At 45.2% G+C, this 18,874-nt stretch overlaps 2 protein-coding genes across 2 annotated transcripts in view; one reads left to right on the plus strand and one right to left on the minus strand.

Moving 5' to 3' along the window:
* Nucleotides 1-17: 17 nt before the first annotated feature.
* On the plus strand, nucleotides 18-13,104 carry abcg8 (ATP-binding cassette, sub-family G (WHITE), member 8). Its single transcript, XM_024388202.2, has 13 exons — nucleotides 18-238; nucleotides 3,042-3,146; nucleotides 4,170-4,317; nucleotides 4,973-5,211; nucleotides 8,296-8,428; nucleotides 8,683-8,952; nucleotides 9,673-9,832; nucleotides 9,975-10,067; nucleotides 10,245-10,444; nucleotides 10,549-10,625; nucleotides 11,602-11,869; nucleotides 12,086-12,213; nucleotides 12,788-13,104. The coding sequence occupies exons 1-13, from the start codon at nucleotides 167-169 to the stop codon at nucleotides 12,923-12,925; spliced, it is 2,031 nt and encodes a 676-aa protein (XP_024243970.2). The 5' UTR covers nucleotides 18-166; the 3' UTR covers nucleotides 12,926-13,104.
* Nucleotides 13,105-14,876: 1,772 nt separating this feature from the next.
* lrpprc (leucine-rich pentatricopeptide repeat containing) overlaps nucleotides 14,877-18,874 on the minus strand; it is a 76,687-nt gene continuing 72,689 nt past the window's right edge. The window contains exons 37-38 of the mRNA XM_042306200.1: nucleotides 18,369-18,511; nucleotides 14,877-15,139 (exon numbers count right to left, since the gene is read on the minus strand). Coding sequence (XP_042162134.1) covers nucleotides 15,062-15,139; nucleotides 18,369-18,511 — 221 coding nt within the window. The 3' untranslated portion in view covers nucleotides 14,877-15,061. The remainder of the gene's footprint in view (nucleotides 15,140-18,368; nucleotides 18,512-18,874) is intronic.

The following is an 18,874-nucleotide window of genomic DNA, read 5'->3' on the forward strand; positions in this document are numbered from 1 at the left end:
ACAATAAGTCACAGGTCTCCTCTATGCTGTGCAGTCAGTCTATGTCAGCCTGGGAGAGGAGAGGAGAGGGAAGACCAGGGAGACATACAGACTCAGAACCAACCAGGCACATGGGGCACTGACCCCTATATCAGAACTTCCACCACTGCCTACAACTCCACAAATCATGTATACTGGAGGGACAGACAACAGGCCAGATCCAGAGACAGGGGTCGTTACCGGTGGCCCCCCACAGACGGTGAGTCAATGACGATCTACAGATCAGCTCTGACCTTCAACACAGGTATAGTGACATGGGACAGGACACACAGAGGCTGAGAAACAGACTGGGAAAAGATTAGTTCTTAGGTTCATTCACTTGTTTTTTTCTATATGTTTGGGTTTAGTTTGAGTTTCTATGATTTCCGTCATTGACTCAATGAGCTGTATAAGGCCATAAGCAAACAAGAAAATGCTCATCCAGAAGCAGTGTTCCTAGTGGTCGTTGACTTTAATGCAGGAAAACTTAAATCAGTTAAACCTAATTTCTACCAGCATGTCACATGTGCAACCAGAGCAAAAAAAACTCGAGACCACCTTTACTCCATGCAAAGAGATGTATACAAAGCTCTCCCTTGCCTTCCATCCGGACACTAATCCGGACGCTTATAAGAAATCCCGCTATGACTGCAGACGAACCATCAAACATGCAAAACGTCAATACAAGACTAAGACTGAATCCCACTATACCGACTCTGGCGCTCGTTGGATGTGGTAAAGCTTGCAAACTATTATGGACTACAAAGGGAAACCCAGCCACGAGCTACCCAGTGACGCAAGCCTACTAGATGGGCTAAATGCCTTTTATGCTCGCTTCGAGGCAAGCAACACCAGCTATTCCAGATGACTGTGTGATCACGCTCTCAGTAGCCAGTGTGAGTAAGACCTTTAAACAAGTCAACATTCACAGGGCCGCGGGTCCAGATGAATTACCAGGATGTGTACAACATTTTCAACCTCTCCCGGACCGGGTCTGTACATGTTTCAAGCAGACCACCATAGTAACTGTGCACAAGAATGCCAAGGTAACCTGCCTAAATGACTACTGCTCCATATCACTCACATCTGTAGCCATGAAGTGCTTTGGAAGGCTGGTCATGGCTCACATCAACACCATCATCCCGGAAACGCTAGACCCACTCCAATTCGCATACCACCCCAACAAATCCACAGATGACGCAATCTCAATCACACACTACACTGCCATTTCCCCCTGGACAAAAATAACACATATGTGAGAATGCTGTTCATTGACTACAGCTCAGCGTTTAACACCATAGTGACCACAAAGCTCATCATTAAGCTAAGGAGCCTGGGATTGAACACCTCCCTCTGCAACTGGATCCTGGACTTTGTGACGGGCCGACCCCATCTGGTAAGGGTAGGCAACATCTGCCACAAGGACCCTCTACACGGGGCCCCTCAGGGGTGCGTGCTTAGTCCCCTTCTGTACTCCCTGTTCACCCACGACTATGTGGCAAATCACGATTGCAACACCATCATTAAGTTTGCTGACGAAACAACGGTGGTAGGCCTGATTACCGACAACGATGAGACAGCCTACAGGGAGGATGTCAGAGACCTGGCATTGTGGTGCAAGGACAAGCACATCTCCCTCAACGGGAGCAAGACAAAGGAGCTGATGGTGCTACAAAGGAAAAGGAGGGCTGAACACATACCCATTCACATTGACGGGGCTGTAGTGGAGCGAGTCGAGAGCTTCAAGTTCCTTGGTGTCCACATCACCAACAAACTATCGTGGTCCAAACACACCAAGACAGTCGTCAAGAGGGCACGCCAACGCCTATTACCCCTCAGGAGACTGAAAAGATTTGTCATGGCTCCTCAAAAAGTTCTACAGCTGCACCATCGAGAGCATCGTGACTGGTTGCATCACCGCCTGGTATGGCAACTGCTCGGAATCCCACCGTAAGGCGCTACAGAGGGTAGTTTTGTACGGCCCAGTACATCACTAGGGCCATGCTTTCTGCCATTCGGGACCTCTATACTATACTAGGCAGTGTCAGAGGAAGGCCCCAAAAATGGTCAAAGACTCCAGCCACCCAAGTCATAGACTGTTTTCTCTGCTACCGCACGGCAAGCGGTACTGGAGCGCCAAGTTTAGGTCCAAAAGGCTCCTCAACAGCTTCTACCACCAAGCTATGAGACAGTTGAACAATTAATCAAATGGCTACACGGACTTTTTGCATTGAGGCCCACACACTGCTGCTACTGGCTGTTTATTGTCTATGCATAGTCACTTTACCCTTACCTAGATGCACATATGACCTCAATTACCTCGACTAACCTGTACCCCCGTACATTGACACGGTGCCGGTACCCCCTGTATATAGCCTTGTTTTTGTTATTTTATTGAGTTACTTTTTTAACTTTAGTTTAATTTATAAATATTTTCTCAACTCTATTTCTTAAAACGGCATTGTTGGTTAAGGGCTTGTAAGTAAGCATTTCACGGTAAAATAGTATTTGGATATTCATGCTACTCTAGAGAGGTGGCAAGCATCTGCCTATCTATCTCTAGGCTTTTTAAATGACATAATGGTGACATGTAGCTCTGTTTGGGTGGACCCTGGACAGGCTGGAGGTCTCCTACACGGTTTACCAGTATGCTATATAACCTTTTATCAAACACCGCTCAGTTTAGGATCCGTTTATCTGGAATTATAACTAATCACTTTTATACAGGAGTCTTCAGAACCGTCCGATAAAGTGGTGATTAAATCCATCGTACGATGCATTGGTGGCCAAAAAAATGAAGCCTCTAAAGATACACCAGTATTCTTAGATTTGCTGAGACAAATGTCTGGCAGAATATACTAAGAGAAATACAAGGGTTTATTACCATAGTAAATAAGGTAAATGGATGCCGGTGAAGATATAGTTATGATGTGTGAATGGCCCTCTGATAAGTGAATGGTATGTGTACACAGTACAAAACTGAGTAACTTCTCTACCACTTCCTCACTCTACTCTTTCCTTAGAGAGGAGACACTGAGCTGTTCTCCTCTTCTGAAGAGGACAGTAGCCTGTACTTCACCTACAGTGGAGGCCGCAATGAGATAGAGGTCAGCAACCTGCACTATGAGGTAACAACACCTTTCTCCCACTCTATTCCTTCTCTCTACTATTCCCAATTTCCCTATGCTCCTTATCTGACTGGATCAGTCTCAGTTTTGCCTGCCTTTCACATTCTGTCAGTATTGTAATAAAGCTCGCTAGACCACCTGAGAGGTGGGGCAAGTACTGGATAGAGCAGAGTAGCTGTGAAGCTGCCACCACCTTTGTTTGACCGGTATGGTCCGTCGTCAGAGGATAAGACACAACAAAACTCAACACAGATATAGCAAAAAATTATCTTTATTAAATATACAATTTCATATTTTTAAGAAATGCTAGGCTACCTGTTAAATTCCTGTAGTCTCTGTAACCCTATCAGGATTGCTGCAATGACCCTAATAAGGTGTAAGGCACACAGGCTATTAAGTGGGGAGGCAAGTAGCCTAGTGGTTAGAGAGTTGGACTAGTAACTGAAAGGTTGCTAGATTGAATCCCCGAGCTGATCGTTCTGAACAGGCAGTTAACCTACTGTTCCTAGGCTGTCATTGTAATTAAGAAGTTGTTCTTAACTGACTTGCCTAGTTAAATAAAGGTAATTTTTAAAAAAAGAATGTGCGATAACGCACTAAAACGTGACACTACACACACTAGTGAGATATATACGTTAAGGAGAACTGATTTAGTTACAAGGTTTTAGTACTACTTTACTGCAAACCGGGCCAAGTCCAATGAAATGTAATTGTACAAACATGCAAATTCTCTGCACACAGGGGCATAATAGCCTACACACAGTCCAGAGACCCAGAGTCACAGTCCAGAAACCCACACCTGATAATAAAGACATAGACAAACCCCCCCCCACACACACATTTTTGTAATTTAACGGACGCTCTTATCCAGAGTGGCTTATAGTGGTTCATGATTTAGTGATGTCCTCCTTACAAGCGGTCCCACAGCTTCACCACAGTATCAAAAAGTCTAATGTGTGTGTGTGTGTGTGTGTGTGTGTGTGTGTGTGTGTGTGTGTGTGTGTGTGCCTGTGTGTGTGTCAGGTGGACACAGCTGCTCAGATCCCGTGGTATGAGAAGCTCTCAGAGTTTAAGATGCCCTGGGAGATGAAGGGAGACAAGCAGACAGCCATAAACAAACTCAACCTGCGAGTCTGCAGTGGCCAGATGCTGGCCATCATCGGCAGCTCAGGTACATACACAGCTACTCTCCACAGGAGGCAGCACTAATCTTAGCTCTGTTTCGTCAACAACTGGCTGTACTTCTACATGAGAAAGATAGGATTCAAGATCATTTACTCCAAATGATAGACAGCACAGTAGGCCTAAAAAAAAGTGTTTTAGGTAAGGGGTTAATTGTTACAAATAGTACAATTTGCCCCAACTACAAACCTTGTGAGAAAACAATACTTATTGTCATCAACTGTACCAATCAAAATACCTCTTCTTACTGATAAAAATGATATATTATTAGATATATGGGGAATGTTCCACAGGTCAATATTCAAAAAAGAGAGGCGGCAAGAATATTTCGAATTCAGCCTGAAAAGCAACAGACATATTTATGGATTTAAGCAAAACTTCCTAGGCATGTAGATACACTAACCAAGCAGAAGCACATTGAATAAGAGCTTTCTAAGCGGTTTCTTATGTGAGTTATTTAGTTGCACAGCTTTGTGCACTGTGTTACTTTTTGCCCAGTCTCGCCTAGTTACAGTTTGTTCCAATATTCAAACTAGCATTTCACTTCGAATGCATTCCCAATACATAGCTTAATCTAGTGTGGATATTCCCCAAACAGTTATGGTCTGATGATGACTATGCAAAGATATCCTGTCCCTCCACAGGTTGTGGAAAGACCTCACTGCTGGACGTCATAACGTGTCGTGATGAGGGTGGCTCCATGACGTCTGGCCAAGTGCTTATCAACGGGCAACCTAGCAACCCAAAGCTGGTGAGGAAGACCATCGCCCATGTCCGCCAGGACGACCGCCTGCTGCCTCACCTTACTGTGAGGGAAACACTAGCCTTCGTGGCTAAGCTACGGCTACCCACAAACTTCAGCCAGAAACAGAGGGACCAGAGGGTAAGCATTGGTAAACCTCCCAGGTCATGTCACATGGGAAGTTATAGCAGTGTTCTTTCCAATCCCAGGGACTCAGAGGGTGTACAGGATTTTGTTCCAGTCCAGGACTAACAGACCTGATGTTCTGTTCCAGTCCAGGACTAACAGACCTGATGTTCTGTTCCAGCCCAGGACTAACAGACCTGATGTTCTGTTCTAGTCCAGGACTAACAGACCTGATGTTCTGTTCCAGTCTAGGACTAACAGACCTGATGTTCTGTTCCAGCCCAGGACTAACAGACCTGATGTTCTGTTCCAGTCCAGGACTAACAGACCTGATGTTCTGTTCCAGTCTAGGACTAACAGACCTGATGTTCTGTTCCAGCCCAGGACTAACAGACCTGATGTTCTGTTCCAGTCCAGGACTAACAGACCTGATGTTCTGTTCCAGCCCAGGACTAACAGACCTGATGTTCTGTTCCAGTCCAGGACTAACAGACCTGATGTTCTGTTCCAGTCCAGGACTAACAGACCTGATGTTCTGTTCCAGTCCAGGACTAACAGACCTGATGTTCTGTTCCAGTCCAGGACTAACAGACCTGATGTTCTGTTCCAGCTCAGGACTAACAGACCAGATGTTCTGTTCCAGCCCAGGACTAACAGACCAGATGTTCTGTTCCAGCCCAGGACTAACAGACCAGATGTTCTGTTGACTAACAGACCAGATGTTCTGTTCCAGCCCAGACTAACAGACCTGATGTTCTGTTCCATCCAGACTAACAGACCTGATGTTCTGTTCCAGTTCCATGTTCTGTTCCATCCAGGACTAACAGACCTGATGTTCTGTTCCAGTCAGACTAACAGACCATTCTGTTCCCAGGACTATGTTCTGTTCCAGTCCAGACCAGATGTTCTGTTCCAGCCCAGACTAACAGACTAACAGACCAGATGTTCTGTTCCAGCCCAGGACTAACAGACCTGATGTTCTGTTCCAGTCCAGTCCAGGACTAACAGACCAGATGTTCTGTTCCAGCCCAGGACTAACAGACCAGATGTTCTGTTCCAGCCCAGGACTAACAGACCAGATGTTCTGTTCCAGCCCAGGACTAACAGACCAGATGTTCTGTTCCAGCCCAGGACTAACAGACCAGATGTTCTGTTCCAGCCCAGGACTAACAGACCTGATGTTCTGTTCCAGTCCAGTCCAGGACTAACAGACCAGATGTTCTGTTCCAGCCCAGGACTAACAGACCAGATGTTCTGTTCCAGCCCAGGACTAACAGACCAGATGTTCTGTTCCAGTCCAGGACTAACAGACCAGATGTTCTGTTCCAGCCCAGGACTAACAGACCAGATGTTCTGTTCCAGTCCAGGACTAACAGACCAGATGTTCTGTTCCAGCCCAGGACTAACAGACCAGAACAAAAGCCTGCACACCATGAGGACCATCAACGTTATCCAACAATGTACACTGAACAAAATGAAACGCAACATGTAAAGCGTTGGTTCCATGTTTCATGACCTGCAATAAAAGATCACAGAAATGTTCAATACGCACAGAGCTTATTTATCTCAAATTTTGTGCACAATTTTGTTTACATCCCTGTAAGTGAGCATTTCTTATTTGCCAAGATATTTTATCCACCTGACAGGTGTGTGGCATATGAAGAAGCTGATTAAACAGCCAGATCATTACACAGGTGCACTTTGTGCTGGGGACAATAAAAGGCCACTCTAAAATGTTCCGTTTTGTCACATAACACAATGCCACAGATGTCAACATCGTTTTAGAAAATTTGACAGTAGGTGCAACCGTGCTTACAACTGCAGACCACGTGTAACCACGCCAGCCCAGGACCTCCACATCTGGCTTCTTAACCTTCGGGATCGTCTGAGACCAGCCACCTGGACAGCTGATGAAACTGTGGGCTTGCACAACCGGTGAATTTCTACACAAACTGTCAGAAACCATCTCAGGGAAGCTCATCTGCATTCTCGTTGTCCTCACCAGGGTCTTGACCTGACTGCAGTTCGGCATCGTAACCGACATCAGTGGGCAAATGCTCACCTTCGATGGCCACTGGCACACTGGAGAAGTGTGCTCTTCAAGGATGAATCTTGGTTTCAACTGTACCGGGCAGATAGCAGACAGAGTGTATGGCCGTCGTGTGGGCAATCGGTTTGCTGATGTCAACGTTGTGAACAGAGTGCCCCATGGTGGAGATGGGGTTGGTATGGGCAGGCATAAGTTATGGACAACGAACACAATTGCATTTAATCGATGGAAATGTGAATGGACAGAGATACCGTGATGAGATCCTGATGTTCATTGTCGTGCCATTCATCCGCCGCCATCACCTAATTTTTCAGCAGGATTATGCACAGCCCCAGCCCCAGTTCTTCCATGGCCTGCATACTCACTAGACATTTCACCCATTGAGCATGTTTGGGATGCTCTGGGTTGACGTGTACAAAAATGTTTTCCAGTTCCTGCCAATATCCAGCAACTTCGCACATCCATTGAAGAGGAGTGGGACAACATTCCATAGGCCACAATGAAAAGCCTGATCAACTCTATGCAAAGGAGATCTGCACGAGGCAAGTGGTGGTCACACCAGATACTGATTGGTTTTCTGATCCACGCCTCTTAAAAAAAAAAGGTATCTGCGACAGATGCATATCTGTATTCCCAGTCATGTGAAATCCATAGATTAGGGCCTAATTTATTTATTTTTATGACTGATTTCATCATATGAGCGATAACTCTTGTTGCATGTTGCTTTTATATTTTTGTTCAGTGTAGAACTTAAGTAAAATCATAAACAAGCTCCATACACTCTTAGAAAAAAGGGTTCTTCAGCTGTCCCCATAAGATAACCCTTTTTGGATAACCATGGGATAACCTCTGTGGAAAGGGTTCTACATGGAACCCAAAAGGGTTCTACTGGGAACCAAAAAGGGTTATTCAAAGGGTTCTCCTATGGGGACAGCCAATAAACCCTTTTAAGTTCTGGATAACACTTTTTTTTCCTCTAAAAGTGTAGGAATTATGTTAATAACACTTCAGCTGTTTGTCATGTGACTGTGGCTGCACTGCCTGTATAGGTGGATGACGTCATTGCAGAGCTGCGTCTGCGACAGTGTGCCCACACCCGGGTGGGCAATGACTTGGTGAGAGGGGTGTCTGGGGGAGAGAGGAGGAGGGTCAGCATCGCTGTGCAGCTGCTCTGGAACCCTGGTGAGATCTAGAATGAGGGAGGGCAAGTAATGAAGAATGCACCAATATGACTTATTTTGAAATTGGTGGCTATGCGTTGATATAATCCAAATGGAGATATTTGCTCCCCTCAGTACTGTAATTAACATAGGTACATTTCCTTTATGCAATGTTACTGTACCTGTACTTTTAACTACTTCAGAGTATCATTGTACCCAGATCCCTGTATTGAGCACAGTAAAAGGCACTAATCTTATCTCATTCTCTGTGTGCAGGTATCCTGATCCTAGATGAGCCCACGTCGGGGCTGGACAGCTTCACGGCCCATAACCTGGTGATCACTCTGTCCCGGTTGGCCCGGGGGAACCGCCTGGTACTGCTTTCCATCCACCAGCCACGCTCAGACATCTTCCAGCTCTTTGATCTGGTGGTCCTGCTCTCCTCTGGCTCAGCCGTCTACTGTGGGCCCGCTAAAGACATGGTTCCATACTTCACAGCCCTGGGACACCCCTGCCCCCGCTACTGCAACCCCTCCGACTTCTATGGTAGGTTAAGGTAAGGGATATACTGTGTGTTGGGTATACTGTATCAACGGGGCGGCCGTGGACACCTCAGCATACACATCTCCAAGGATCTGAAATGGTCAAACCACTCTGACACCATGGTGAATAAGGCTTGACAGCGACTCTTTAACCTCAGGAGGCTGAAGGAATTTGGCCTGTCCCAGAGGGCTCTCACAGTGTTGTACAGGAGCACCATCAAGAGCATACTGTTCTGTCGGGCTGTATCACAGCCTGGTATGGCAACTCCGCCGTTGACCGGAAGGCACAACAATGGTGCGTTGGACTGAGCATACCACTATGCTCAGTCCAACGCACCATTGGGTGCCTGTCCTCGAGGACACGTACAACACCAGGTGTTGCAGGAAGACCAAGAAGATCATCAAGGACCTCAGCCACCCGAGCCACGTTCATGTTCTCCCCGCTTCCATCACTCAGTATTGGAGCATCATAGCAAAAACTAACAGACTGGCCAATAGCTTGTACTCCCAGACCATCAGGCTGCTGAATAGTCAGCTATCTGTTCCCCATGTGCCTCCCCCTTTTGACACAGAGGTTTACCCGGCCAGAACCCCAATGGACATGTATCATGCTGAATAGCCACCACTACTCCCTTCTGATCTAGAAAGGGGAAATTGTGAAGTCAGTTGAGTATATCTGAATATGTGTGTGTACCTGTGATCATGCGTGTGTCCATCCCCTCAGTGGATCTGATCAGTATAGACCGGCGCAGCCCAGAGAGAGAGGCTGAGTGTCTGGAGAGGGCCAGGGTGCTGTCAGCCCAGTTTGTGGAGAAGGTGAGAGGGACAGATGACTTCATGTGGAAGCCAGAGGAGCCAAGCACAACCCTGGAGGCCATCACAACGTGAGTCTCGCTTATGAAGCCTTCTGAGACCTTCTCAGAGACCTTCTTAATGTGCTCTTTTTAATGCATTACATTAAACATCTTCTTTTGCTTTACATCATTGTAACAACCAAGTGATTATGTTTGTCTGTCCCCGACACAGCACTCAGTCCGCAACTCAGGAGGAAGTGATCACTATATCCAAACAAAAGGACCGCCTGCCAGGCCGACTACACCAGTTCACCATCCTCATCAGGTAAGATGATGATGCACTTGGGACATTCTGTCTCAGTTTTCTGAGAAATCTTCCATTCACATGAATGCATGATTTACGCAAATGGCCGATTTAAGTGCATACATCTTAAGATAGGATTAATCCCAGTGATCTGAGAGGAGAAACTGCAGTAACGGTGAAAGTGCTTCCTCCTCACAGGCGGCAGGTGCACAATGACTTCAGAGACCTGGTCACTTTGCTGGTGCACGGCTTCGAGGCTCTGCTCATGTCTCTGCTGATTGGATTCCTGTACTTCGGGGCGGGGGAGGAGCGTCTGTCGATCCAGGACACAGTCGCCCTGCTCTATATGATCGGAGCTCTCACCCCATTCGCCGTGGTCCTGGACGTCATAGCAAAGTGTGAGTGGCAGCCACAGTGACCAATCAGAGTGCTCAGTTGAGAGTGAAAGAATCCATCATGAGCCAATGAGTGTTGTTCCTTGTGTAATTTTGGACATCCGCAGGTCACACAGAGAGAGCCATGTTGTACCATGAGCTAGAGGACGGCATGTATAACGTCACATCCTACTTCTTTGCCAAGGTAACAGTTCACACCACTACCTCTTCACACTATGTCAGGGTTCCCAATTGGTGGCCCGTGGGAGATTTTATTTGGCCCCCCCAAGTTTTCTGAGCAAAAAATAATTACATGAAAAATATACTAATAAAATATAGATATATATATATAGTTTTCATTGTTGTAAAATCACCAGGAACTCAATTCAAAGTGATTTTAATGTATGACTTTTTATTTATTTTACTAGGCAAGTCAGTTAAGAACAAATTCTTATTTTCAATGATGGCCAAGGAACAGTAAGTTAACTGCCTGTTCAGGGGAAGAATGACAGATTTGTACCTGGTCAGCTCGGGGATTTGAACTTGCAACCTTCTAGTTATTAGTCCAACTCTCTAACCACTAGGCTAACCTGCTGCCCCTGGGATTGAATCTGTTCCCAACTATTCCCACGCATAAATAGAGAGGTGTGACCATATCCCACCCAATGTAGTCAAGGTTTGAAATTATTCCGCTTCTGTCAAATACACTATCTGTTTGGGCTTCTTGCAATTTACAAATGATTTATAACTATGTTCTGCCCCCTCACCATCCGCTCAAGAAAAGAATCGGCCTTCGGCTGTCCTGGTCCTCTGTAGCTCAGTTGGTAGGGCATGGTGCTTGCAACACCAGGATAGTGGGTTAGATTCCCGCTACCACCACATAAAAGATTTATGCTAAATGTCAAAGAAAGAAAGAAGAAATTACAGTGGTTCTCAAAATGTTGGTTTACACATGAACCAGTAGGGGTCAGTATAGGACCATGCTTGCCTGACCTCAGTGAGGATTTCATACTGTTGTGTAAAAACCCTGCAAACAGGACACACATTTTTCACAGTGACAAAAGCAATGTAGCCACAGTATTTACATGCTATGTAAACTGTGGTCCAGTGTAAGCAGTTGTTAGTGAGCATATCAGTTAATGTGAAGCAGAAACGTAAATGTGTGCGTATGTCTCACCCAGGTCCTGGGGGAGCTTCCGGAGCACTGTGTGTTCACGTTGGTCTACGGCCTACCCATCTACTGGCTGGCTGGCCTGAACCAGGCCCCAGACCGCTTCCTGCTCAACTTCCTGCTGGTGTGGCTCATGGTGTACTGTAGCCGCAGCATGGCTCTGTTTGTGGCTGCAGCCTTACCCACCCTGCAGACATCAGCCTTCATGGGCAATTCTCTGTTCACTGTGTTCTACCTTACTGGAGGCTTCGTCATTAGCCTGGAGAACATGTGGTTAGGTGAGGAGGCCACAAGTTTCTGCTCTGGTCCTCGTACATTTGCCGCATTCTAGGCCTTTTTTTAATGAATATTCTATAGGGCCACATGCAATACCAGCAATCCCAATCCCTTAGAAACATATGAGTTTACATGAGCATGACCATATGGGACCCTCTATCTTGTGTGTAACGTGTTCTCTGCAACATCTGTGACCTCTGACCTGTGTCTCTCCTCAGTGGCGTCCTGGTTCTCCCATGCCTCCTTCATGCGCTGGGGCTTTGAGGGCATGCTGCAAGTCCAGTTCAAGGGACTCAAGTACCCTGTCTCCATCGGCAACTTCACCTTCAACATCGATGGCATACATGTGAGTCATTAGATATATAGCTCTCTAGTGTGAAATGACTACACTTCCATCATGACTGTAGATACATAGATCGTACTGATCTGTTCTCATCATTACAACTCCCAACGGGAGTGACACAGCCTGGGATTGAATCCAGGTTGTAGTGACGCTGCAACACTGCGACGCAGTGCCTTAGACCGCTGTGCCACTCAGGTGGCCTTAGCAGATGCTTTCATCCAAAGCGACTAATAGTCTTTTTTTTAACCTTTATTTAACTAGGAAAGTCAGTTAAGAACAAATTCTTATTTACAATGATGACCTAACCCAGCCAAACCCTAACGACGCTGGGCCAATTGTGCGCCGCCCTATGGGACTCCCAATCAGGGCCGGTTGTAGTGATGCCTCTAGCACTGAGATGCAGTGCCTAAGACCACTGCACCACTCGGGAGTCCATAAGTGTACATGCACTTATGTATGAGTGGCCCTGGGAATCAAAGCCAATATCCTGGAATCGCAACAACATGCTCTACCACCTGAGCTACAGAGGACCAACCATATAGTATAATGAAATCTTTGACCTTTTTTTTCTGTCCAGGTGGTGGAAGCTATGGATATGAACCAGTACCCTCTCTACTCCTGCTACCTGGTTCTCATTGCTGTCGTAGTGGGCTTCATGCTGCTCTACTACCTATCACTCAAATTCATCAAGCAGAAGTCCAGCCAGGACTGGTGAAACCATGGTTACAGAAACCAGTCTCGGGCCTCATCCTAAACGGACTGTAAAACTAACCAATGCTCGTTTCAGTACCACCCTCTGCAATTGGATGGCAGCAAAGTACTGCATTCTGTGTAAATTAGTTTCAATGAGGGATTAAAAAAAAAATCTTGGCAAATGATTTGAACGCCACTCAAGCTTTCGCATGTTCCATTTTTTTCTCATTTTTGTTTTTACAGTGCTTAATCTTTTCTGTATATGTAAGGTTATTAAGCTTAACAATATGTGTACCAGTAGAAAGTCTAGTTAAAGCTAGTGAGAGGTTTAGTAAAGTCACACTGAAAAGGGGTTGGTGTTGTAGTTTGGTAGATTATGTAGGTTTTGCATGGGTGCAAAAGCCTGATAAATGTACAACGGCCATGTTTTAGATTGAAGGATTAAATCAACTGAAGTACATCCGCTTGAGGTATGTTCACATTGTGCCCCTTACTACGATTCCAGCCATGTAATCATACCCAGTCTAATACTGCCGTGGAATTAACCGGTCCTCCTTACATACATGTATGCAATTTAAGGGTCAAGAGTTGAGATCTGAGGGATATTGAAACTTGGCATAAGAAAAAAACTAATATTCTTAATGCAAGTTGATAAGAGGTCAGTGAGTATCTTAGACTAGTCATAACTGTGTGTGTGTGTAAGCTTTGCACATCTGGATTTGGGGATTTTCTCAAGCTCTGTTAAATTAGATGGGGAAGCGGCAGTGAACTGCAATCAAGTCTTTCCACAGATTTTCAATGGTATTCAAGTCTGGTCTTTGGCTGGGCCACTCAATGATTTTCACATTCTTGTTCTGAAGCCATTCCAGCATTGCTTTGGCTGTATGCTCAGAATTACTGTCATGTTGGAACCTAAATCTTCACCCTCCAGTCTAAGGTCGTTTGCACTCTGAAGCAGGTGCTCAAGGATTTGCCTATATTCAATGTTGCCTTTATCCGTACCAGTCTCCCAGTCCCTGCCACTGAAAAGCATCTCCATTGCAAGATGCTGCCAACACCATGCTTTTCGGTAGGTATTTGACAGGTGATGAGCTGTGCCTGGTTTTCTCCAGACATGGTACTTTGCATTCAGGCCAAATGGTACATTTGTCTCATCAGACCACAATCTTTCACCTTATGCTCAGTCTTTTACATACCTTTTAGAAAACTCCAGGCATGCTGTCATGTGCCTTTTTCTCAGGAGTGGCTTCAGTCTGGCCACTTTCCCATTAAGGCCAGATTGGTGAAGTGCTGTAGTCTTGTCCTTCTGGCAGCTTCTCCCATTTCAGCCAAGGAACTTTGTCAGTCTCTACAGCACTGGGTTCTTGGTCATTGGGTTCTTGGTCACCTCTTTGACCAAGGTCCTTGTTGCCCGGTTGCTCAGTTTGGTCAGATGGCCAGCCTGAGGGGGTCTGGGTAGTTCCACATTTTTTCAATTTTCCAATGATGGAGACCACGGTGCTCTTGGAAACTTTCAACAGTCTAGAAATGGTTTTATAATCTATAGTTTCTGCTCTTACATGCACATTCAACTGTGGGACCTTAGACCAGTGTTTCTAAATCATGTCCAAACAATTTCATTGGCCACATGTGGACTTCAAGTTGGAGTGAAATATCAAGGATGATCAAGGGAAATTGGATACACCTGAGCTCAATGTGGATTGTCATAGCAAAGGGGTGTGAACACCTATGTACATTTGATATGTCCTTTTCAACACATTAGCAAACATTTCTAAAAACATGTGTTCACTATGTCATTATGGGGTATTGTGTGTAGATGTTTGAGAAAAAAAGACTGTATTTTTTAATTCAGGCTGTAACAACCAAATGTGGAATAAGTAAGGAGTATGAATACTTTCTGAAGGAACTGTAGATGGATACCTACATGGACACCGTTTCCCTTTGAAAAGTGTCTCCAGAAAAAAAAGTGTCAGTCTAGTTCCTAACATTTATTGCATAAATACTTCTGTACATCAATTTTAATCATCATAAATCAACATAGAGGACAGACTAACATCCAGTAATACTTCCACAAGATCTGTTTTCACAGCTTATAAAAAAAAACCCAACAAAACAAAAAGGACAGAATGAAGAAGAGTAGCGACAGTCTTAGACAGTCTTATTCCTCCACTGCGGTGCTCGGATGTGATCCCTTGGATTTCTCCTTCAGCTTTTCTGCATAAAACTTAAACGTCTCCTGGAAAGAGGGAGTCAAAGAAGAAAGGTCACCCAATAGTTGCAGTTGAAGTCGGAAGTTTACATACAACTTAACCAAATACTTTTCAACTCCGTTTATCACAATTCCTGACATTTAATCCTAGTAAAAATTCCCTGTTTTAGGCCAGTTAGGATCACCACTTTATTTTAAGGATGTGGAATGTCAGAATAATAGTGGAGATAATGATTCATTTCAGCTTTTATTTCTTTTATCACATTCCCAGTGGGTCAGACGTTTACATTCACTCAATTAGTATTTGGTAGCATTGCCTTTAAATTGTTTAACTTGGGTCAAAAGTTTCAGGTAACCTTCCACAAGCTTCCCACAATAAGTTGGGTGAATTTTGGCCCATTCCACCTGACAGAGCTGGTGTAACTAAGTCAGGTTCGTAGGCCTCCTTACTTACACACACTTTTTCAGTTCTGCCCACACATTTTCTATAGGATTGAGGTCAAGGCTTTGTGATGGCCCCTCAAATACCTTGACTTTGTTGTCCTTAAGCCATTTTGCCACAACTTTGGAAGTATGCGTGGGGTCATTGTCCATTTGGAAGACCCATTTGCGACCAAGCTTTAACTTCCTGACTGATGTCTTGAGATGTTGCTTCAATATATCCACATCATTTCCACTCCCTCATGGTGCCATCTATTTTGTGAAGTGCAGCAAAGCACCCCCACAACATGACGCTGCCACCCCCGAGCTTCACGGTTGGGATGGTGTTCTTCGGCTTGCAAGTCTCCCCCTTTTCCTCCAAACATAACAATGGTCATTATGGCCAAACAGTTCTATTTTTGTTTCATCAGACCAGACGACATTTCTCCAAAATGTACGATCTTTGTCCCCATGTGCAGTTGCAAACCGTAGTCTGGCTTTTTTTATAGCAGTTTTGGAGCAGTGGCTTCTTCCTTGCTGAGCGGCCTTTCAGGTTATGTCAATATAGGACTCGTTTTACTGTGGCTATAGATACTTTTGTACCCGTTTCCTCCAGCATCTTCACAAGGTCCTTTACTGTTGTTCTGGGATTAATTTGCACTTTTCGCACCAAAGTACGTTAATCTCTGAGACAGAACGCGTCTCCTTCCTGAGCGGTATGACAGCTGAGTGGTCCCATGGTGTTTATACTTGCGTACTATTGTTTGTACAGATGAACGTGGTACCTTCAGGCATTTGGAAATTGCTCCCAAGGATGAACCAGACTTGTGGAGGTATACCATTTTTTTTCTGAGGTCTTGGCTGATTTCTTTTGATTTTCCCATGATGTCAAGCAAAGAGGCACATTTTTGAAGTTAGGCCTTGAAATACATCCACAGGTACACCTCCAATTGACTCAAATGATGTCAATTAGCCTTTCAGAAGCTTCTAAAGCCATGACATAATTTTCTGGAATTTTCCAAGCCGTTTAAAGGCAGAGTCAACTTAGTGTATGTAAACTTCTGACCCACTGGAATTGTGATACAGTGAATTATAAGTTAAATAATCTGTCTAAATAATTGTTGGAAAAATGACTTGTCATGCACAAAGTAGATGTCCTAACCGACTTGCCAAACTAACAAGAAATTTGTGTGATTGAAAAACGAGATTTAATGACTCCAACCTAAGTGTGTAAACTTCCGACTTCAACTGTATATGGCAATTTAGCAGACACAGTTCATAGTAACAGATATAGTCAGTATATGACAGGAAACAACCAAAACCAGAGTGGGTACAATCTACAAATTAACAGTGTGGGTGTGGACTGTGTATTTGTTTGTGTGTGTGTGTGTATCGCAATCGTAGCCAGGGCTCACTCCCCTTTCAACAAGTCCACCGCACCCCTGGGTCTAACTAATAGACTTCTCCATCCAATCACGGGCTCTTGTTTCATCTCCAAATCCTGATTAATACACAAATAAGGGATTTACACTTTTCCTCCCCTCCCACTAGTCTGCCTAATTAAGCCCTGCTTTCAGGCTGAAAAAAGTGGGGCTTTTTAGAGAAGGTGAGTGCTTTCAGGAGATTAACGTTGCCGTAACATTGTATATTCCCCTATTAACCGTGTAATTAAAGTCGATAAATAGCCGTGTTGGCGGGAGGGGCCTGACGCGGGCCGCGCTTCAAATCTCTCCTTATCTGCTCTCTCAGGAGACTGCTTTGTACTCCAGCTAGAACAGCAGTCTGAAAACAGAAGGGTGGAAGAGGGTGTAGAGAAGGGGGGCACTACCTGAGATTGGTTTGTTGAAACTTTAAAGGTGATTTGAGAGCTCTGAAGACTGTTCTCAAAAAAAAAAAAGAGAGGGGGGGGGTTTATGTTTGACCGCCCCCAGCTCTACTCTACTGTGGCAGTTTTGGAACGTGGCTGTACCTTTCCGACAGGTATTGAATAATACAGTGAGCCTGTTATGCGAGTTCTCTCTGCATCTCTATGGGTGGGGAGGGGGGGTACGGCATCGACAGAGCTTGCTCTGCAGGTGTGTGTGTGTGATTGCAAGGCAATGTAAACAGCTCAAGTGGTTGACCTAGTTAGTGAGAACTCCTGGAGTGCAGTGTGACTACTTTGGCTGATTGCCAATTTGCCGGTGTTGTGTTAATGTACTATATTGTCCGATGATTCAAGTGCTGTAAATCTCTACCTCTCTTACCAGCTCATTACAGCCTCATAGTACACAACTCACTGACATAATTCTGTGCCAAACAAACCTATAGACTTACATCTAAAAAACAAACAAGACCACTGTAATCAATACAGATATCACTGTAATACATAGTAATGTGTAGGTTATGACTGCAGGCATAATCTAATACAAGCCACAAAAACCCCAGATAAAAGCAGAAACATGTAGAGCATGGAGCAGAGGCCTTCTGAATGGAGGCTCCCAGAGCAGGCAGACTGTTGGCTCTGATTACACCCAGAGCTCCCATCAACACACACACCCTGACAGACATTAGGTCACCAGTGGAAAAGATGCCAACCCCAGTTAGGGCTGGGGTGTGTGGGGCCCGGTACACTGCATGTGTGTGTGTTTTTGTTTAGAGTGTGACTTGTTGTTCTGTAGCCCAGTAGACAACACAAGCCCTCAGGACTAGGACAGTCTGGTGGGCATGACATTGCTCAGGTTTGGATCTTCTTTCTAACAACCAAATTATATTTCTAGTCGAACACTCATGACAGACACACTGCTATACCATTGAGGTGGCAAGCAGAGCAAAGTGTGTGTGTGCGCGCGCTCACAGGTGGCTCAGTAAAGGGGACGGTCTCTCCTGCGTTCCTGTACAGCACGGCAAGTCTCTTCAGACACAGCTCATCAGCCTCCACTCCCTCCGTCTGCATCTGCTGGTACAGGGCTTTAGCCGACACCAGGTCGTTGTCCACACCTGGGTTTGTGTGTGGATGCATTTGCAAGAGTGAGACAATGTTGATGCATGAGGTCAAAGAAAAAAAGCAGAAGACAGAAACATGAAAACAGTGTTAATATTACCACTGGTACCTCTGACCTCTTCTTGACCAGCAGGAGAACAGTGTTAATAGTACCACTGGTACCTCTGACCTCTTCTTGACCAGGAGGAGAACAGTGTTAATAGTACCACTGGTACCTCTGACCTCTTCTTGACCAGGAGGAGAACAGTGTTAATAGTACCACTGGTACCTCTGACCTCTTCTTGACCAGGAGGAGAACAGTGTTAATATTACCACTGGTACCTCTGACCTCTTCTTGACCAGGAGGAGAACAGTGTTAA

The sequence above is a fragment of the Oncorhynchus tshawytscha genome, linkage group LG25, assembly GCF_018296145.1.
Source record: "Oncorhynchus tshawytscha isolate Ot180627B linkage group LG25, Otsh_v2.0, whole genome shotgun sequence".
Classification (NCBI taxonomy): domain Eukaryota; kingdom Metazoa; phylum Chordata; class Actinopteri; order Salmoniformes; family Salmonidae; genus Oncorhynchus; species Oncorhynchus tshawytscha.